This window comes from Spironucleus salmonicida, chromosome 5 (assembly GCF_000497125.1).
Source record: "Spironucleus salmonicida strain ATCC 50377 chromosome 5, whole genome shotgun sequence".
NCBI classification, from domain to species: Eukaryota; Fornicata; order Diplomonadida; family Hexamitidae; genus Spironucleus; species Spironucleus salmonicida.
Genome location: NC_090600.1, coordinates 640320 through 661254, shown reverse-complemented (window position 1 = coordinate 661254; position 20935 = coordinate 640320). Strand labels below are relative to the sequence as shown.

The 20935-nt window shown below is 35.6% G+C and overlaps 11 protein-coding genes and 1 pseudogene across 11 annotated transcripts; 7 read left to right on the top strand and 5 right to left on the bottom strand. All coding sequences in view use genetic code 6, as the record gives it.

Moving 5' to 3' along the window:
- Positions 1 to 254: 254 nt before the first annotated feature.
- Positions 255 to 1295, top strand: SS50377_24964 (Pyruvate kinase; the record flags this gene model as incomplete). Its single annotated transcript, XM_067908801.1, has 1 exon — positions 255 to 1295. The coding sequence occupies one exon, from the start codon at positions 255 to 257 to the stop codon at positions 1293 to 1295; it is 1041 nt and encodes a 346-aa protein (XP_067763622.1).
- A 70-nt stretch (positions 1296 to 1365) lies between these two features.
- On the top strand, positions 1366 to 1665 carry SS50377_24963 (uncharacterized protein; the record flags this gene model as incomplete). Its single annotated transcript, XM_067908800.1, has 1 exon — positions 1366 to 1665. One exon carries the CDS (start codon positions 1366 to 1368, stop codon positions 1663 to 1665), a length of 300 nt encoding a protein of 99 aa, XP_067763621.1.
- A 2346-nt stretch (positions 1666 to 4011) lies between these two features.
- On the bottom strand, positions 4012 to 4569 carry SS50377_24962 (uncharacterized protein; the record flags this gene model as incomplete). Its single annotated transcript, XM_067908799.1, has 1 exon — positions 4012 to 4569. One exon carries the CDS (start codon positions 4567 to 4569, stop codon positions 4012 to 4014), a length of 558 nt encoding a protein of 185 aa, XP_067763620.1.
- A 1050-nt stretch (positions 4570 to 5619) lies between these two features.
- On the top strand, positions 5620 to 5880 carry SS50377_24961 (Hypothetical protein; annotated as a pseudogene).
- A 102-nt stretch (positions 5881 to 5982) lies between these two features.
- On the top strand, positions 5983 to 6693 carry SS50377_24960 (Cyst wall protein; the record flags this gene model as incomplete). Its single annotated transcript, XM_067908798.1, has 1 exon — positions 5983 to 6693. The coding sequence occupies one exon, from the start codon at positions 5983 to 5985 to the stop codon at positions 6691 to 6693; it is 711 nt and encodes a 236-aa protein (XP_067763619.1).
- A 2541-nt stretch (positions 6694 to 9234) lies between these two features.
- On the top strand, positions 9235 to 9687 carry SS50377_24959 (uncharacterized protein; the record flags this gene model as incomplete). Its single annotated transcript, XM_067908797.1, has 1 exon — positions 9235 to 9687. One exon carries the CDS (start codon positions 9235 to 9237, stop codon positions 9685 to 9687), a length of 453 nt encoding a protein of 150 aa, XP_067763618.1.
- Positions 9688 to 10946: 1259 nt separating this feature from the next.
- Positions 10947 to 11378, bottom strand: SS50377_24958 (uncharacterized protein; the record flags this gene model as incomplete). The annotated part of the gene is made up of 1 exon (XM_067908796.1): positions 10947 to 11378. The coding sequence occupies one exon, from the start codon at positions 11376 to 11378 to the stop codon at positions 10947 to 10949; it is 432 nt and encodes a 143-aa protein (XP_067763617.1).
- A 213-nt stretch (positions 11379 to 11591) lies between these two features.
- On the bottom strand, positions 11592 to 12206 carry SS50377_24957 (uncharacterized protein; the record flags this gene model as incomplete). Its single annotated transcript, XM_067908795.1, has 1 exon — positions 11592 to 12206. One exon carries the CDS (start codon positions 12204 to 12206, stop codon positions 11592 to 11594), a length of 615 nt encoding a protein of 204 aa, XP_067763616.1.
- A 581-nt stretch (positions 12207 to 12787) lies between these two features.
- On the bottom strand, positions 12788 to 13060 carry SS50377_24956 (uncharacterized protein; the record flags this gene model as incomplete). The annotated part of the gene is made up of 1 exon (XM_067908794.1): positions 12788 to 13060. The coding sequence occupies one exon, from the start codon at positions 13058 to 13060 to the stop codon at positions 12788 to 12790; it is 273 nt and encodes a 90-aa protein (XP_067763615.1).
- A 199-nt stretch (positions 13061 to 13259) lies between these two features.
- On the top strand, positions 13260 to 16022 carry SS50377_24955 (uncharacterized protein; the record flags this gene model as incomplete). The annotated part of the gene is made up of 1 exon (XM_067908793.1): positions 13260 to 16022. One exon carries the CDS (start codon positions 13260 to 13262, stop codon positions 16020 to 16022), a length of 2763 nt encoding a protein of 920 aa, XP_067763614.1.
- A 1293-nt stretch (positions 16023 to 17315) lies between these two features.
- On the bottom strand, positions 17316 to 17567 carry SS50377_24954 (uncharacterized protein; the record flags this gene model as incomplete). The annotated part of the gene is made up of 1 exon (XM_067908792.1): positions 17316 to 17567. The coding sequence occupies one exon, from the start codon at positions 17565 to 17567 to the stop codon at positions 17316 to 17318; it is 252 nt and encodes an 83-aa protein (XP_067763613.1).
- Positions 17568 to 17792: 225 nt separating this feature from the next.
- Positions 17793 to 20516, top strand: SS50377_24953 (uncharacterized protein; the record flags this gene model as incomplete). Its single annotated transcript, XM_067908791.1, has 1 exon — positions 17793 to 20516. The coding sequence occupies one exon, from the start codon at positions 17793 to 17795 to the stop codon at positions 20514 to 20516; it is 2724 nt and encodes a 907-aa protein (XP_067763612.1).
- Between the last annotated feature and the right edge of the window lie 419 nt (positions 20517 to 20935).

Sequence of the window (20935 nt, the reverse complement as noted above, 5' to 3'; positions counted from 1 at the left end):
ATACTATTATGTAAAACAATATAGATTATTAGGAATAAACCAACTAATAACAATATTAATTAATATATTTTTTATGAATATGACACTTTTAATGATTACTATAACTTATCAAATAGAACCTATATTAATAATATTATTTTATAATTATCTAATATAAATGATATTGATTATGTCAGTAACAATACTAGGTATGTTTTGATATAATAAAATTATATATTATTTGAATATTTGTGGTTTATTTACCACTCCTTCATATGTAAGAATGCAACATGTTCTGCACGCTCGGTCCTTCCTGCAAGGACCCCAAGGTTATTGCCGAGCTCATCAACCAGGGCATCACCACCATCCGTATCAACTTCTCCCACGGCACCTGCGCTGACCACACCGAGTACTACAACAACATCAAGGAGGCCGAGAAGATTGCCGGGCGTAAGGTCCACATTTTCGGCGACATCCAGGGCCCCAAGCTCAGAATCAACAAGTTCGCAGGCGGCCCGCAGCAGGTCGTGAAGGGCCAGTCCTTCATCCTCGATGAGTCCCCACTCGACGGTGACAACACCCGCGTGTACCTCCCCCACCCCGAGTTCTTTGACGTCTGCCAGGTCGGCGACGCCATCCTCATCAATGACGGTATCGTCGTCGTCGAGTGCACCAAGAACCACACCAACGCTGCCGGTATCAGAGAAATCGTCACCAAGGTAGTCCGCGAGGGCACCATCTCCGATAGAAAGGGTGTCGCTCTTCCTGCCCGCGTGCTCCCCCTGAGCACCACCTCCCCCCGCGATGTCGAGTGCATCGAGAACGCCTGCGCCATCGGCATTGAGTGCATCATGCTTTCCTTCATCCAGACCGCCGACGACGTTCGCGCCGCCAAGAAGATCATCAACGGCCGCGCCAAGGTCATGCCCAAGATCGAGAAGCCCACCGCCGTCCTCGACCTCCACGAGATCTGCAAGGAGTGCGAGATCATGCTCATCGCCCGTGGCGACCTCGCCGTCGAGACGAAGCTCTGCCGTGTGAACTACCTCCAGAAGTACATCACCGACGTCTGCCGCCAGCACAACGTCAAGATCGTCTGCGCCACGCAGCACCTCGAGTCCCTCATAGAGCTCGAGACCCCCACCATCGCCGAAATGTCCGACATCGCCAACGCCATCTACGACGGCTGCGACGGTATCCTCGTGACCGGCGAGTGCGCCTCCGGGCTCAACTCCGCCAACACCATCAGCTGGCTCAAGAAGGCCATCCTCGCCACCGGCGCCACCATGAACCCCGACGCCCCTCTCTTCAAGTGATTCTATCATTTTATCGTGTCCCTCGCGGCAGATGCTGTTCGAGCGACGATATACCCGACCCAATTTCGGTATGGGCGGCGAAGGCTCACGCACGAGGCGGGTTAATTCTGCCGCCAGGAAAACCAACCCAGCCCCGATGAAGCGCTGCATGCTCACTTGCTCTGCCCTTGCTGGCCGGACCTCAGGCGCTGATTAGGTCTGCGAACTTGAGGATAAAAATGAAGAGCGCCTGCCACCAGACCAAGAAGCGGTAGAGCTAGCAGAACACCGAGATCGGGTGGGAGTGGTGCTCGTAGATGGTCACCATGGTCTCGATGTTGAGAATCTCCAGGCTGAAGCACCCCTAAATCAGCTTCTTGCCCAGAACTGAGTCCTTGTAGAAGTAGAAGTACAGCAGAAATACCCCGGTGGCCTGCAAGGTCATCTGCGAGCACATCAGTATGTCGAGGTCGTACTTGAAGGCGAAGGTATCTGCGCTCTGCTGCTGCGTGAGCTCCTTCCACAGAAGCAGAATCTTGGCGGCTATCCGGATAAGCTGGCTGGCCATATTGGTATGCATTCTAAGCGTTGAATAGTAAGAATTAACTAGTGCTGTAATTTTAATAAAATATAGTAAAGAAAAAATCCAAGATTAATATATCATATCACGTAATTGGTTATATATAACTACTATTTACGTTAATAATAAAATAAATTGAATTTTTCAGTATTTGGTATAATAAAACTTTATTAAATATTTATTAACATGAGGTAAACTACAATTATCTGCTAAATACTTTATGGGATTTTGTTTATAATGAAGATAGAGAGTAAATAAATTTAAATCTTATCAAACTGCTGTTAAAATGTATTTTCAATTCATTTTTTAGATTAGACTAGTTTATTTATATTTATCACATCTAGATTCGTCTAATATTAAATCATTTTATGGTAACACATAATTTGATACACTAATAAATCTAATATCATACAAAATTGAATGTGTAAAGAGATCAGTATGTCACTTTATTTAGTATACGACTTTCTAAAATTGTATTTAGGAAGAAATAATACTTTTACATAATTCTATCATAATAAATATTACATTGCACATAATAAATACAGCTTATTTAGTAAAAATATTATACACATCAATTATTAATTAAGTGAGAAAACTTTAATATAATAATAAATATAGTTTGCCACCAGACAAAAAAACGGTATAATTAACAAAACCATGAGATATCGCAGCTATAGTAATTATAAACAGTAATTAATGCTTCAATAATTAAAATTTCCAGACTGAAGCAAATTTATACTAATTTTTTACCTAAAATGGCATTCTTATAGAAGTAAAAATATACTAAGATAATTCCTGCTAATTACAAGGAAAATTATGAAATCATTAAGATATCAATATTATACTTAAATGTTATAATTTATATATTATGTTACTAAACTAAAATTTCTTTTATTAAAAGTAATATTTTTATGATTATTCTTAGTATCCATGTAAATATATTAGTCGATGATTTTATTGTTAGTAAATTTGATGGTACTTACTCCTATATATCTAATGAACTCTCGCCAGATTTTGGCAGAACAAACAGATCCATTTTAAAAATTTAGAAATAAGAAATAACTATTATTATCTATTTATATGGGATTTACTATTTAGAAAATAATGATCTTTAGATAATTACGAATATAATCATCAATTATCGCTAAACTAAAAATTGTATATGACTATAGACATATCTATGCATATATGTATAGTATATAAGTTTTACATTAACGTATATTCTAAAAGGTAATAAAATATTTGCAGCCTCAATATAAAGCCAGAATTCTTTATCAACATTTTAATAATAAGATGCCATTTGCTACTATGAAATTCCTATATTAATTAACATGTTTTAGAATATTACGATGATTTGAAGTGTTTAGTACAGATTTATATAGTTAAATCTTGCATTAATTATTACTGGGCCTGGTATAAAATTGAGTTAACTTCTGACATATAACATCTATTAACTGTTATTTTATAATAATTTGTAATTACTGTTATATATCCGTATTGTACAATATAGTTTAAAATCCACACATATTTCTTCTAGTAATTGGTATAACTTTAAATTTTTGTATAGTTTCTGCATCTTGACGTACATATATAATTATACACATAAAATTTAATTTTACACAAACAATGACCTAAAAACTAATTTTCCATTCAAATCAATACAATATTATTAAGTTAGGTTTGTGTTGAATTTGGAGTGAACTTTATGTTGCTTCTAGTATCAAACCGCAGCAATTAGATTGGACTAAATCAAATTCTATGCCTAAATAATTTATCTTTGCAAAAATGTGGATTATAAGTAAAAATATATCAGAATTACCATATTCGTTGTGTCATAAGTAATTTTTCGGACCAATAGGTGATATTTGAAACGAACGCATATTTAAGAGTATCTACATGTAACCTTTGAAGACGATTTGTGTAGTGTGACTAGTTGATTATCTGGCAGCAATTGGTATATACTATATTCTGGAAGGTGGGCTACTGTTCGCATAATATCCACTACCTGGACAGCAAAATATCTACAGTAGCTCAGTGTGCATATGCACATATTCTATCATTGCGACCACACTCATAGTGTAGAGTAAACGGTTTAATACAATACAATCTACGCTAATAACTCGTCTCACTATGTAGCTCAATTGGCCAGACCATAACTCAGTTGCACGAGACCTCCAGCTTGAAGTCCAGGTTCACGTGCAGATCCTGATGCTGGCGGGCCGTGCGATCTTCTATGTCGCACGCGTCGCTGCTGTCTTCCGTCGCCTCCTGGCTTCCCTTCCCGCTGAGGACGGCCTCCAAGACGGTGTAAAAGTTCGTAAACACCACCTGGCCGTCTATGTTGAGGATGGAGGAGCTGTCAAAGTCCAGCATCACGGGCCCTAGGCTCATGCCCATGACCTTCCTCTTGGTGCTGTGCGTCATGACGGCGGCGCTTCCGCTGCAGTACTCCTGGTCTACGACGATAATTTTCCGCGCGTCGTCGGAGTAAGATATCGTAAGCGGGGGTGTGAGAGCTTGGACCTCGCAGCACAGCGAGCTTAGCTCGTGGAGCAGCTAGGCGAAAATGGTGTAGTGGGGGTTTTGGATGTCGCTGGGATAGCCGTAGTAAGACAGAAGCGACTCAATCTGGTCTGAATCGAGCGCCGATAGATCGTACACGTACTGTTTCCTGTCCGCTTGGTTTATCCTCTGTACAAAATTTTGGATCGGCATTACTAAAATACCTCGTACTAGAATTACTATTAGTAGTGGCCTATATGTATTAGTAAAATAAATAAGTAGATAGTAATTATTCTACTTAGTCTAATATATGTATATGTCATATTAATGATATCTATATACTAGTTAAGATAATTCCATTCAATAAGTAATATAATAATCCGTTACTAGGAGTTTTTTCTTCTTGTATATACAGTCTACATAAAAAATAAGTGTATTTTACGATTATTGTAGAAAGAATTATTATCAATATAATAGGTAGATAGGCATATTCCAGGCCAAAACTTTGGTGAAATTATTAACTAACCTAATTTGTATTATAACGCATAATGTATTTTCACCATTCGTCATATTTCATTTTTAAATGTTTTTATAGTTAAGTATTCTATGCCAAAACACAATATTATCTGGAGAACGCGTCGCAGCTTGCGCTCTGCAGATGCATAGACTGAAAAATCAGTTAATAAGAGTTTATAATTGGACTTGTTTATTATTAGAGCTGAATCCCATATAGTCTTAAAGATGTATCGTATATTACTGTAACTGGAAAAACACAAATTTAATATATTGCTTGTTTTAGATAGTATTTAAATGAGTTATATATCTAAAAGTGTGTCAGTATAATTTTTATTAGTAATAAATATTTTATGTTTATACACGTAATTTATTCTGTCCTAAAATTCTCAGCTAAAGTTAATTTTTCAAAAAGTCAATTACATATACAGCTTTTTATACAAATTTCTTGTATATAATCGCTTATTTTATATTTTCTTTAAAATACACTCACTATTCTTGTGATTTAACAGAGATTTACACTTATTCTGATTTTCTTAAATGAAAAGTTAAAAATAAATATGAGATAAAATAGTATCATTATTTATAAGATTCTTAAACGAAATTCAAATTTAATCTAAGTATAAAATATTTCTTAATTAGTCGAAAACACATATTCTAACATTACTAACTTTTTGTAGTCTCATTTCATACTTTAAAGCAAACTGGCTAAAATATTATTATAACAAAGTGAGAAATGTATTTTTAGATTACATTAAAATTCCTTTCTTTAATGTAATGCGTGATATGTTCAGTGACGATGAGACCGAGTTCCAGAAGGTGCAGAACGAGGACTACTTCTCGAAGGCTGGCGTTGGAAAGATCAAGCTGCACCTGGACCAGGTTCACGCGCAGTTCGAGAGGAACACGGAGTTCTACCACCTGATGCTGACCAAGCTGCAGGAGCTGGACGAGGCCCAGGGCGGCGACATCGAGGAGGTCAGCTTCTGCAAGGACGAGGTCTACGAGTGACTGCCTAGGTGCGTTTCACCTGATACGGACTACATTGGGGAGTGGCGCGGACAGCTCCGGCGTAGGGTGTAGACGCGGCCCTACGCCGCCTCCCGTCCCTCAATGATTTCCATCCTGGCAGTCCTCACGCAGCGCCAAGCGCTCGAGGCCATCTACGCGGCCAACGGCGGCCTCCTCTGGGCAGGGGCCTCCGCCTGGAACACCTCCGCCCCGGAGTGCGCCTGGGCCGGCATCATCTGCAACCGCGACGGCTTCGTCATCGATATAAACCTCGACGGCTTCGGGCTGGTCGGCAAGCTCCCCGACGTCTTTGCCTCCTTCCCCATGCTCAAGTCCCTCTACCTCAACAACCAGAACCTGGTCTCCGCCATCCCCGCCAGCTTCTGCACGCTCGTCCACCTCCAGTACCTCCAGGCCAACAACGCCGGCCTCATCGGCGTCGTTCCCACATGTCTCTGCAACCTCGCCAACGTCATGTTCGTCTACATGGACTACAACCTCCTCACCGGCGCTATCCCCAAGTGCATCGGCAAGCTCAAGTTCCTCAAGGAGGCCCACTTCGCCTGCAACCTCCTCGAAGGCCCCATCCCCGCCGGCCTCGCCTCCCTGAAGTACCTCATTGAGTTCCACGCCGACTGCAACCTCGCCATTGACTGCACCTCCGACCTCGCCACGAGGCCCAACTTCATCTTCCATTGCGGCATCACCGACTGCGACTCCTGCGACATGAAGGGCCCTGTGGTCCCCGAAATCCCCGAAGAAGCCGTCTGCGCCCCCGTCGTCCACTTCCCTATTTGCCGTATTTTGGAGTGATTGCTCTTGCGAATTTACGGATTGCATCGTGCGGGGCGCCTTCGAAGATTATTGCCGTGCCGATGAAGAATTTCGGGATAGGTCACAGCCCAGCTTCGACTTCGGCGATCCCGCGCTGCCCTAAACCGTGCCTGCCGGACACATTTTCCGAGGTCGAAAATCGCATAAGACAAGGGCAAGCGGCGTAACAGCAAATTTGTTATTACAGGACCCTCACTACCCGCCTAAACCGGCGCCATACCGCAACGCTTTGCTCCTTCCTGAACTAAGATAAAGGGATGGGTTGGTTGATATTTTGGAGCTAACAGTGGTAGTTAAAAATAGTACAACGCTTCATTGGTAAGCTAACATAACAATATTTATAGTTATCAGATGCAGTTCATCAGATGGTACAATTTATATCTAGTTATACTACGCTAAGTTAATTTTAATAAAAATATTCAATAAGTGTGAAACCCATCTTACTCAGTAAAAATTAAATATAATTTTATTAGATTACTAATATTAAAAATGCAGAATAATAGAAATTAAAATCCTTACTGACTATCATGAATGAGTATCGCCTAAATTAATTTTTAAAGTTCGTTTCTTATATTGATATATTTTAGTATCAATGCTGGGTAAATGCTGTATTATACTTATATCCAATATCAGGATAGAAGAAAATACAATTTTTCAATTAAAAACTACTAAGTTGGATATCAAATTGTGTATTAGCATTTAACATAAATTGAATGCAGCTTGCTGTGAACTTCCATCATTATATTCAATTATTCGGACTTTTAAGATTTCTTAAAAGTTTAGAACTTTAATATAACATATTTTCAGTATTCTGCTCTAATTTGTTAAATACTTCTGAACTTTTTATAGTTATTACCTTATACTTTCAAATTATATGCGTTAACTTGATATACATAGTGCTAGTCTACCAGATTTTACTTTATTAGAGCTTCTCGCTGTATTAATTTCACTACTAAAGTTTAATGTCTTATAAATTATGGCTTCATCAATCGTATGCTCTTCATAGGACTCATGAGATAAATTCTGATTAATATTTAACCTATTTAATGGTTTAAGTATATTAAACTAATTTTTACATTAATTATTAATGCACGAAGGGTTCTTCAATAATTACAAAATCGATGGGGTATTAGTAATCTTTAACTTCTAAGAATTTCCTAGCTTGACTACATTTTTCATTTATTGAATGGTGTGTAATTTGTAAAAGGATAAAAAGCGTATTTAATAATTTATCATTAAAGTTGAATAGATTAGAAAAATAATTTCTAAATCGATAGTACAGGAAATATATTATTATTATTATTATTATTATTATTATTATTATTATTATTATTATTATTATTATTATTATTATTATTATTATTATTATTATTATTATTATTATTATTATTATTATTATTATTATTATTATTATTATTATTATATTATTATTATTATTATTATTATTATTATTATTATTATTATTATTATTATTATTATTATTATTATTATATTATTATTATTATTATTATTATTATTATTATTATTATTATTATTATTATTATTATTATTATTATTATTATTATTATTATTATTATTATTATTATTATTATTATTATTATTATTATTATTATTATTATTATTATTATTATTATTATTATTATTATTATTATTATTATTATTATTATTATTATTATTATTATTATTATTATTTATTATTATTATTATTATTATTATTATTATTATTATTATTATTATTATTATTATTATTATTATTATTATTTATTCTTACTTATTTTAAAAATATAATCAATATATATTAACAATACAAGGAAAACTTAGTTTTTCGTTTAGTTAATAGTAAGTATCTTTGAATATGATCATTATAATCAATTTGGGAATTAGTAGAAATTTAGAATATCAGGTTAAATACGTTCAATACTTAAAAAGATTATAAATTATTAGAGTTATCAGTGTATTAAACTTTATTAGTATTAGCTTATATTTTTATTTCGTTGAAGTCCTCAAGTATAAAAATTGCAACGTTAAAATAAGTGAACAAAATTTTATGGATACCTGATCTATTTTTTATTTCGCACAGACACTCATAAACTAGTAGTTAACTAATGTTTCTAATTTATTAAGTAATATAAAAATACCTTCATAATCAGTACTATTTACCAACTAATTCGCAGATAACTTAATCTAAATTTTTAAAATAATCTTAGTAGGTTAATAGGAACAGCTAACAAAATCAAATTTATAAACCGAATTTCTATACTGTTAATATGAAGCTCTTTAAGTGAGATATCTTAGTCTATTGAAATAATCACCGTCTACAGGAAACTTTATACCCAATCTTTTGCTAAAATAAAAAATTTACAAAAAATAAAAGACCAAGATGCTCCAAAATTTGCAATAAAATTACCTCCTCATACAACTATAGGCACAGGAAACATACCTTGACACAATTTAATAGTTACCAATATAAAATATAAATTACAGTAAGTTTCTTTCCTAATTCAAAAAAACTTAAAATGAATGTTACTGTATATGCTATAACTTCTATTGGTAGAAGTTTATTTTTACTAAACTAACTCAAAACATTATTATGCCTAGAGACTCAAGCTAAAACTGTCTAAATCCGTATTCAGGCTTTTCCCAAGAGCGACTGAAGTAAATATAATATATTTAGGTTATGAGAAATTTCCATAAGTGTTTAACTTTAGGTTGGACTAAATGTTACAGTGGCTATGCGTAGCAAATTTTATCAAGATAAATCTGGCGAATATTTGTATGTCTAAGCTAAAAGATTATTAATCATTCTCTTCACGAAGCGGATACTTTTATTTAACCCCAGTGAATGATTTGGTCAAAATAAATATTGACCACACGGTGCTCTTAGAAGATCAATAAACAGCGAAGAGTAAGTCGAAATATTAGCTCTTATAAGGACTCGAGGTAACAGGCAAGATAAATTTTATGTATATTTGATTAACATATTTCAATTCAAATAAACCATACACAACCATAAAATTACTGCCCTAGCATAGTGCTGCGTTTAACGACCGTAATAAACTAGGCGATATTCCCAGATACAGTCCGACCGCTAAAATATATCATTTTTAAAGTGCTGCAAAGTTTATGCTGCAATTGATATATTATTTACTAATTAGTACCATTCACCAATACTGACTTTTGACTAAGCCCTGGACCGACGGCGCCAAATATGAAATATTCATTACTTGCCAAAATGTAATCTATTTACATTTCATTCAACCCCCATTCCACACGGCCCTAAGATACATCCGCATATTCACACTATTTTAGACAAACAGCCCACCGCTATTTTGGAGCACGCAGCACAGACCAAATTTTGCTCAAAAAGCGCCCATTTACTCCATATCACCTAATTCTACCAACTGTTATCGCACACTATTTCATCGCCCAGTTTCCGCCACTCCTTAATGCCACCAATTCGCCCCTGCTCTGATTTAGCCTTTAGAAGCGCTAATTCCAGAAACGCAAAATGCGCATTCAGCGAAGCTCATCATAGCGTATGCTCAGCCGGATCCTGCTAGCGTCTTCCGTTATTCTCTGGCCCTCAGGAGCCCAATTTTAGCATTAATAGATGCATTTTCCCTCAACAAACCTTCCAATTACGCAGTTTTTGAACTTTTACTGGGCGCCAGTCTAGCCGTATTCCGGTCCTAAAACCGTATTTCTGGCCCGCCAAAACGGTCAGAATTAGCACAAAATGCGAGTCGCGGCGTAGCAAATATCGCGTTTCTGAGGCTTTGCTGCATCAACGGTCAGATTTGGCAGGTTCACCTAGCTTTGCACAGGAAAGAGTCAATATTTCCGTTGCTTTCTTGTGGTTCATACTATAAATCTGGGCGATTAGCATACTCGGTGCCAGACGAGTTGAATTTAGCACACCACTTTATTTCACTCCCAGAGACTAGTACTGCGCATTTACTGCCCTGCTATTATTCCCTCAAGATTACTTGCCTTCAGCAGAAAAAGTGCAATCTGGGCGATTTGAATTGGCAGTAAAAGTTGTTTTCTCTCATTTCTCGTCTTCTAACGTTTAGAAGCTGGCAAAGTTTAAAATCTAAACTAATTCTGGAGTAGTCGCGAAATACAATTTCAGATGACAGCAATTTCGGGTTCTTATCCGAATTTGGCAGAAGCTGACGCATTTTCATGCAAAATAGCCTCTCTGCCCTAAACTGTAAATGGGCCAACATCACTCATGCAAACTCCCTCATGAGCAGCATGAAAGTCTCGTAGTCCATCGCCTCCCCCGTCGCGCACTCCTTGAAGGCCTAAGTCATGTCCGCGTCGGAAAACTCGCCTATTATCCTGTGCATGATCCAGACGAACTCCTGCGCGTCAATGCTACCAGAGAAGTCCGTATCGGCAAAGCAGAAGAGGCTCCTGGCGGTGTCGCGGGGCTTGAACGTGTTCTCTGCGATATAGCAGAACCTCATGAATTCGCTTTTCGAGAGCGTCTCTGAGTCGTCTAGGTCCAAGAGGGACAGCAGCTCCTTGACGAAATCGGGGGTCATGATCGACTTGAACTGCTTGAGTACCTAGGTGCTGCAAGAAAGCGGCACGGTGCCGTCTTCCGTTTTCAGGTCGCCGAACAGCTGCTCGTATATGGCGGTGCTTGCTTTGAACATTAAAGCGACAGATTATCATGGTATTGGTATATAATAATATACGTTCAAAATTAATTTATCCACTAATACATGCGGCTTATTTCAGTTAAATACCAATTCGTTACTTTGACTTATTCCAGTTCACTACATTATAGAAACCTTTTGACTGAAAATGCAACTAATTTTATGAATGAGATAGGAGTATTATCTTAACAATTAAAATATTAGTAATACTCACTATTTGACGACTAATAAAGCTAGCCGCCGTAATAACTATACATTGTCTTCAATATAACCCATTTAAGTGTTTTTAACTATTGCAGGTTCAATCGATTTTAATGAACCAATAACAAAATCTCTTCTAACAACAAATTTTGAATCATTTTATATTGTAAGTTTTTTCTATTATTTGAGTTCCATTTAAAGTTACACAATTGTACTCTATAGATTTGAAATCTATAACTCTTAATCCGCTTCTTATTTTTTACACTATATAATTTTTGAAGATAAATTCTGATTTAAAGTATCAATTTTTAATATTTAAATATTATTATTGTCACAATTCTATTGTACTTCTAATAATTACAATTTTTATGAATTAAGTTAACCATTAAGTTGGTTATTTTATTCTTTCTATAATTATAATTCTTCTTCTAATGTTTGACAATAATTCATATACTAATCACGAGACTCTTTAAGTTGCAGTAACTCTTATTCGTTAGTAACAGATACTTATACCAGGTTTTATTATTTTATAATATCTTAATCATATTTTTATTATAATTTATGGTTCTATGCTTCCAGTGCCTCCACAAGAGCCTCTAATTCTTCTATTTCGTCTTGAGACATTAAGAAATGGTAGTATGATAATTGATATATTATATAATATAATAGGTATAAGAATTTAAAATTAAATACAGATTTTGAATTTACTAATTTATTTTTATCTACATATCAATCAATGTTTTCAAGTTTGATATAACATTAGTCATATATAAATAGTTCAATCAATTTAGATTATAACTCGAAATTTTAAATATCATAAGTCTAACGGTTTATATTCAATACTGAATAATTTTTTTAAAATACAAGTATATAGAGTTCTACTATTGTGAATAAAATTTTACATAATCATTATTATAGTATTGATTAATAATAATCAAGGATATACAATCTTCATAACCCAATAATAATACATTGTACTCATTTAACTTTAGATTTTAGAAACTCATATGTAGTTTGCTGAAACATATAACAAACATCAAAATATAGCATAACTTTTTATTTTATAGTTTTATTATTCTCTTATATTATGGTTAAATTCTGTATAAAAATGTAAAAATTAAACTTTAGAATTAAATGATTAAAATACTATGAACGGATATACTTTATATTTAGTTCATTTGAGACTAAAAATACTCATATAAAAATCACTATTCCACACGCAAATCAATTAAAATATCCTCATTTTCTGTCATTAATGAGTATATAATAGAGTCCAACTTGTTTTTGGAGTTTAGTAACGATGTTTTCGCACTAAGCAAAGAATGCGACGAATAATTGTTAAGTTAATATGACAGATTATCGTTGGCTGGAATTATTGCTGTATTTTGTATGCATTATGGCCGAATATCGGCTTTTGTTAAACTCGCAATCGCCTATTTCTCGATTGCTTATATTCCAGCCCCCATTTGATCTTTCATATTACATTGATAATTATATATAATAATAGTATATAAATATTTTCTTAATATTTACATGTGTCGATAAATCTGAATTACTATATCAAATAATCGTCTCTAATTTATTATGTATTACCGATTCATAAGACATCGTTGCATATATTTCTATATTTTATTTATATAATATTTATATATCTTTGTCCACTCCGAATTTACAAAAATGAAACCCATACTAACGCCTTCAATTTTAGCCCACCTAAAGGATCTGCTGCTAAAAAAGCTCCCAATAGACCCAATCCAGCTCAGAATAACTACCTACGACTCTGTCTCGCCTCCAGAACTAGTTTCGCAACTGATCGGACTCCAGAACACGTCAAATCACCTGGAAAAGCAGTCGTACGGCGCATTTAAGCTCGAAATCAAGCCTGAACCGAAAACTTCGCCATTTACGGCCAAAATCAATGCCCTGAAGAGCAAAAACTTTAGCCCCGTCGCGAAAATTTCAGCCTCGCGCCAAAACGAGTTTCTGATGCAGAAAATGACGCAGCAAATGAAGAACTACGCAGACATCAAGCTGAAGCTCGACCAGGACGTCCTCACCGAAGCAAAAATTTGCGAAATCGAAAATGACAAACTTGAAATTAGTAATATTGAGATATAATAATATGATAAATCAACTTTTTCCCCTTCCACGAAAAACCAACTTCTCCAGAAACTAAACGCCCAAAAACTCCAGTAACAGCACAAACTTGATCTACTCAAGTAAAAAGAAGTGGAAAATCAAAATCAAATTCAATTGTAGCAGTAAAATATTGAAATTATCACAAATTTGCCGGTCTCAAAAATCGATTCCGCGCGGTAATTTTCTCTCGCGCAACTCGCAGAAAACAGCGATTTCAGCAGCCAAAATTTCTGCGATTCCCCGGGAAAAAGGAGCGAAATTTCCGCTCCAAAAACGAAAATTTCGCTCCTCGAAAGCGAGAATTTGGCCCTCAGCGACAGGCTAAAAAGGAGCGAAAAAGAGCTTTTGGACTTCACAAAAGCTAAGATTTTGGACGATTCGGAGGGGAAAAGGAGCGAAATTCAGCTCGTTTTCGAGGTTCAGGAGCTGCGGAACGAAAATGAGCGTTTGAAGGAGTGGGAAAAGGAAAGGAAAATAGGAGTGGAAAATCAATTTGAATTTGCATTTGAAAATTAAAAACACGAAATTGCCCGGACAGGAGATTTGAAAATTGACAATTTGGAAGGTTAAAAACCTGAAATCGAGAAAGAAGCGGAAAGTCAAAATTAAATTGAAATTGAAAATAACGTAAAAAGTTAAAAAGATGCTTAGAATGGCTCAAAAACTGCCTCTGCAAATTAGTCAGGACTTTCCGCGTAGCAAATTGCACATTAGGGCGTTAAAACGCACGAATTAGCCGAAAACGACATATAGTCTAATAGTCAAATTTAGTTTAATAAATCGAATAATATTAATATTATACATTAAAATAGTTAAATTGCGACAGAAAAAACGGTTGAAATTTCGTCTCCCGGCAAACTTGATGCGAAATCGAAATTTTCCAATCATAATATTATACATTAAATAGAAATTAATCCGACAGAAAAAACAGATTCTACAGCAATTAAATTTGACAAATCCACCAATTCTCCCGTTATTATATAAAATTAACAGTAAATACTTTCCAATTCTAATTCAAATTTCCACTCCTCTCCCCCTTCCATCAAGTTTCTAACGCACAAAATCAAAATTTTAGAAACCGAATTGGCCTAAAAAATCGACCAAATCGACGCTTTCGACGAGCAAGTTTCCGAACTGAACCACCAATTGACCGAGAAACAGACCATAATCGACCTCCTGCAGCGGGTGAAATCGCGCGGAAACCCCGATTCCCCTTCCGAAATTCTAACTCTTCAGGCGCAAATTTAGCAGCTGAAAACCGAGAAAAACGCGGCCTACGAGACCATAAGAGCCCAAGAAAACGAACTTTAGACACAGGATTTAAACGTTATATCAGTAGATTCTGAAAATTTGCAAGTAAAAGACCTGTTGGTTCAGAACGAAATACTCGCAAATTCGCTTTTGCGGCTGCGCGAAAAATACTCAAATTTGCAAATTAGGAGTGGAAAAATTTATATTTAGGGCGATAACGAAAATTTTAGTGAGTAAAAACCGGTTTGTGGTTCTTAAATGATCCAAAATTCGAATTTCGCAGGTCAAGTTTACCCGTAGAAATACGAAGGGGAAATTGCACATCAAGTTTGTCAAAAAAGCGAGTAAAAAGCAGTTAATTTTTCGTTATCGCCTTAAAGTAAGTATGCTAATCAAAGTAAAAGTACACAATATCAGTTTATTCCTAATTTTTCAGCATAAGAACATTAAATGCAGTCCATTTCAGCGTATTAGCACAATTTCAGTGTCGAAAACGCCACTTTACGCTCCGTAACAAAGTTCACAACTTCTTTTACTCAAACTCTTCCAATTTCAATTTCAAATTCAAATCAAATTTCCACTCCTATTTAAGTTTCTCACTTAACTAAAAAACCCGATTTGAGGCCCCAAATTGCGCCTCCGAACAGCACAATTTTCCGCTTCCTCCGCTCCAGTTTGGCGCAAATTTCGCCCGAAAACGCGCGCAATTTCGCTTCAAGTTTACGCGTTTTGTTCGGATAACTAAAAATCCTCATCGTCGATAACGAAAATTAGGAGTGGAATTATGTTTTCGAAATCAAATTGAGAAATGCGCTCAAAAACGTTCAATTTTCGCACAAAATTTCACGGGACGGGAATTTGCGGTTCAAGCAGTTCGTTTCAGACGACGGCGTGGACGGGAGCAACGTTTTTAAGCTCATGTGCTATCTGCTGCTTTTGCGCGCAAAATCGGTCGAATGGGAGGGCCGGACACTTTTTCCGCGAGTTGAAATTGGAGCGGAAATTGGAAGTGGAAGGGAGGGAGAGAATGATATTTTTGAGGGCATATGAGAGTATATAAATAGATAAAGTGGTGGAGTGGTGATATAACGATGAAAATTAGTGATATAATAGGCACATAGGAAAGAAAAACTAAAATTGATATTTTATATTAAAATAATGATTGGGAATTGGTGAAAATGGAAGGGAGAATAGAAATTTTGGTTTTTATTTTATTTTTATTTTAATGAGGTTAAGGTGAGTGAAAGGGTTAAGTGTTGGGGGTTAGAGGCTAAATAGTGCTAGATGAGGGGGAGGCAGGAGGAGGTTGACAGTGAAAATTAAGGTTTCTGACTTTATGGGTAAATATATGAATTATAATGTATAATAATATGTGTATATAGTTTAATATTTCATGTTGAAATTGGAGAGATTGGAGTAGAAAAGAAGGTTGTAAAATGGTGGGGCGACGGTAGAATGATGGTGAATGCAATTGTTAAAGTTGCTGGTAAATATTATTCGGACAAGTAAAATGTGATAATTTTGAATAATCCGCTAGAAGGAGACTTAATGGAAATGAAAGTAGGCTAGTAAAGAATGATGTAACAGAATATCTAGCGGAATGGACAAAATTTAGAAACTAGTGGTGATGGAAGAGGAAAAATTGAGGTATTTTAGGTACTAGAATAATTTAAATTGAGCACTAGTAGTAAGTGAGGGTGTGATTCTCTGTGATCTTTGCATTTGTGATTTTGTAAAAACGAAAAATGTTTTATGCTCGCAATGTGAATCGTAAATGATCTTAATTTTTGAAAATTGAAAAGGCGAAATCATGGGGATAGAGAGTATTAATACAAAAGATAATTTCAAAAATATATACTAGTTTCGTACTGTTATAAGTGAAAATTCAGTTTTCTATAAATCTAGAAGTAATATGATTTAATAAACCATCTGACCTTCGTTTCTTAACTTTGTATAGAATACAAGTAATACAATAGTAATAATATAACTTCCAATAGTTATTAAAATTTGAGTACAATATTTTAATTTTTTACAGTAAATTAATTTGAAAGCTATATCGAATAATATTCATTTCATATCATTTTATTACTCATAATTACAAAATCTGAATCATATATTTAATAAGAATAGTAAAACAAGGATTCATAGACATTTTTGCTTTTGTCGTATAATATAAATATGTACAATTATATAAATAAAAATGAGTTTATTCAGTTTTTGTCAGATATCTAACTAATGTATATATATTCTTTTTTTGTATATATTAATTATATACCTAAGGTCGAGAGTAGAAGGACACTAATATGAATCCAATTGTAAATATACGATAAAATCTAAATCTATTCACGACTTACTATCAGAATTATCACTAGTTGATTCTTCTATTAAGTCATCTATTTCTAATTTAAACTTTAGTGGAAGTTCTTTAATAACGGTCTTTTCAATTGAACCAAATTAAAAAGGAATAAAGTCCATATCAATGTGTATCTAGGATTCATTTTATATTTCAGTAACAAAAGATAACTCCAATGTCTTCTTCATAAACATTGGGCTTGATTGTGTACAGGATTTATTTTTTCGTTTAATTGGTCTCATTATTAAACTAAGCAAGTAAATATTATTATTATTATTATATAAATTATTATTTATATTAACTTTAATATATAATTGTTTTCATATTAAATAAATAAAGAATAATACCTTTGTAATTATTATTTATATATTTAATAATAAGTTTCCTTCCTATTTATATAAGTCATAGATCAGTAAATATATTATAAATGATATATTATTGAGTTTATTACTTTTCCACTTTAATAAATGAATCTATCTGATCTATAGTCAACATAGTTTTCCAGTCTATCTTAAACTTAGTAAAATGCGCTCTCAGAATAATTATCAACCATATCTGAGTTAAAATAGATGATAAAAGATAATTCTGGTGATGATTTTATGTTTGAAAAATATAAATAGCTTTAAAAGAAATACCTTGATGCTAAGTAGTAAGGATCACTTTTTTAATAAGAAAATTAATAATTATCGCACAAAGTTACTAGTTATGAGGCTTAATTTGTATAAATTAATTAATTATATCAAAAATAAAATATTTAATCTAAAAAATTAATTAGTAGTAATTAAACGCTAAAAGATGAAAATACGTAATAATAATAATAATTATCTGATAAGTCTCAAAGATTGTAAATTCTCTATGTAGATAACTAAAACAATATCAATAATTTATAATATTATCAGACTCAGTTTGAAAAAGTCTAAGAAACTTGCACCAACTGTAAGTCTCAAGTTTTTGACTTAGAAAACACTGTATCTGGAAATAATTTAAGGATAATTGACCTTGAAAATTAAAACTTATAGCTTTAATAGAAAGGATAAATTTCGTCATAACAGATTACACTCATTTAATAAGAAAATCAAAGACTTATTTAAGAGTTATAGTTAGCAGGATAATAAGTTAACTCTCTTAAGCAAACTGTATTATCACAAGATGTTGTTGTTTCGACACTTAATAATAAATTAGATATATCAGCTAATTAAATTGAATAACTTCAGGATCAAATATCACAGCTTAACAACCAGTGCCAAGATTAACAGACAGTTCTTCAGCAACAAATATTGGACCAAAAGACACAAATTATAGCACTAAATCACGACCTAAGTAAATCAAACAACCATATCACTTAATTAGAGGCAAAAACAGTGGTTCTTAGCGAAAAGGACATCAAAATCGAAGAATTATGCAGCAAATTAACGACTCAATAAGAGCAAATCAATACCCATATCATTTCCATCAGCGACTTGTAACACGAGTTGGAAACCTAACAAGCAATCGTCAAAACTCAAAATTCACTAGCCAAACAGTCTGAAATCGCTTCAACCAATCTCCAAACGCAGGCAATTAAGCAGTCTGAATCCTGCCAGCAAACCATTGACACCCTGCAGCAATCGCTGTCCAAACTGCAAAAAGAGCACCAGGAAAACCTCCTTAACCTCCAATCACTGCAGCACAGCAACCAATTGCTCAAAAATCAGTCAGAAACTCTCCAAAATCAGTCAGAAACCCTCCAAAATCAGCTGAAACTCCAGCAAGAGGACCACGAAACGCTCCTCCGCATCTCCCAAGAGACCAAATTCTCATTCGAGAAGCAGCTGCTAACCCTAACCAACCAGCTGAAATAATCCCAGCTGCAGGCTGACGCGCAGCTGAACGAAACGAGGCTCCTGGAACTGGCCTGCAAAGGCTCATCCGAGCTCGAAATCCTCAGCAAGCAAAGCGATAACGAGCAGCTGGCGAGTTTTTCGCAACTGAACCAGTAACAATCGGCCTAAATTCAACTGATATAACAAGAAAATTAGCAATTTAAGTCGCAAAACGAAATGTTAGAAATCATGAACTAGCAGTCGAAATTGAAGCTCCAGCAGCTCATTTCGCTCCAAACTGGCCACGACCAGCTCGCCGTTTAGGCCTCGAATCAGCTCAGGAAAATCACGGAACTCACGAATGCGATTTCGGGCCTCAAGGACCAAAATTTCGCGCTAAACACCGAAAATGCGAACTATTTCGAGCAAATTCAGGCCCTGCAGACGCAGCTGGCAGTGCTGAAGCAGCTGATTGAGTCCTCCAAAGACCGCGTCGACTGGAGCAACGAGTCCGTTTCAGGTCAAATCGGCGCCCTCGAGGGGCAGCTGAACGGCCTAAAACACGCAAATGAGGAGCTGAAAATTTAGCTCAATTCGCAGAATTCGAAATTTGAGGGAATGAAAAATCAATTTGAAAGTCAAATTTTCGAGTAAAAATCTCAAAATTCGGTTTTGGAGGACCAGATCGCCGGCCAGCGGGCGGAAATCTCGCAAAAATCGCTCCAATTGCTGCAAATTTAGCAGAATTTGGCGTCGGCGGAAGAGGCCAAAATCGAGCTTTCCGGCGCCCACAAGGCCGTCTGTGCCGAGAAAACGCAGGCCAGCCAAGAGCTCCTCAAACTTGAAACGCAACTTTAGTTCCTGACTTCTGAAAAACAAACCAACGCCGCCCAAATGGCTTAGCTGCGACACGAGATCGAAACGCTCCAGCAGTCTATCCAGAGCAAGCAGGTTCAACTCCAGAATATGCCAATTTTGAGCGCCGAAATCGCGAACCTCAACGGCCAGCTGAACGTGGTCCAGCAGGCGCACAACCTGGCGCTGCTGAACCAGAGCGACTCCGAAATGCGCGTCCAGGAGCTGGAAATGGAAAACCAAAATCTGCGGGAACGGGCCGAGAAGCTGCAGGGCGCGCGCCAGAACGTGCACCCGAGCGTCGCGCGGCTCGTGCGCAGCATCGTCGGGGGCGACGAAGAGTGCGATTTGAACCTGAGCTAGGAGCTGTGGAGTGGAGTGGAGCGAAGTGGAACGGAAAGGAGCGAAAACTAAGATGAAAAAGCAAATGGAGTGGAAAATCAAATTTAAAATGGAATCTAGAATTAGATTGAAAATGAAATTTAAGTTGAAAATGAAATTTAGAAGGAAAACGGAGAGAACGAAATGGAGTGAGACGGTTTTTGGAAAGGAGTGGAAAATCAAAATCTACTTCACTTTGGAGCGCGCTGGCTATGCCTGGGAAGTCATTTTTGGTAAGAATGGATATTTAGAGGTAAATTGGATCGTTTTCAGGTTATGAGAACGGGTTAGTTGATAGTACGAAATAGTGAATTCAGTCGATGGGGTAGTGTGATCCAGTAATGAATAATATATGATATCTAGCATATAATAATAATATTAAGAGAATTAGGCATTTTGATTAATCTAAAATGTAGAAATTTATTATCAAGTACATCTTACAAGTAAAATAATGTCATATGTAACTAATTGATAGCTGGAGTATAATAATTTAAGAAGAAGTGTTAGGTTTAAAACATGAACCAGCCTGACAGCCTGGCAGCCTGTCTTAGTTCAGGAAGGAGCAAAGCTTT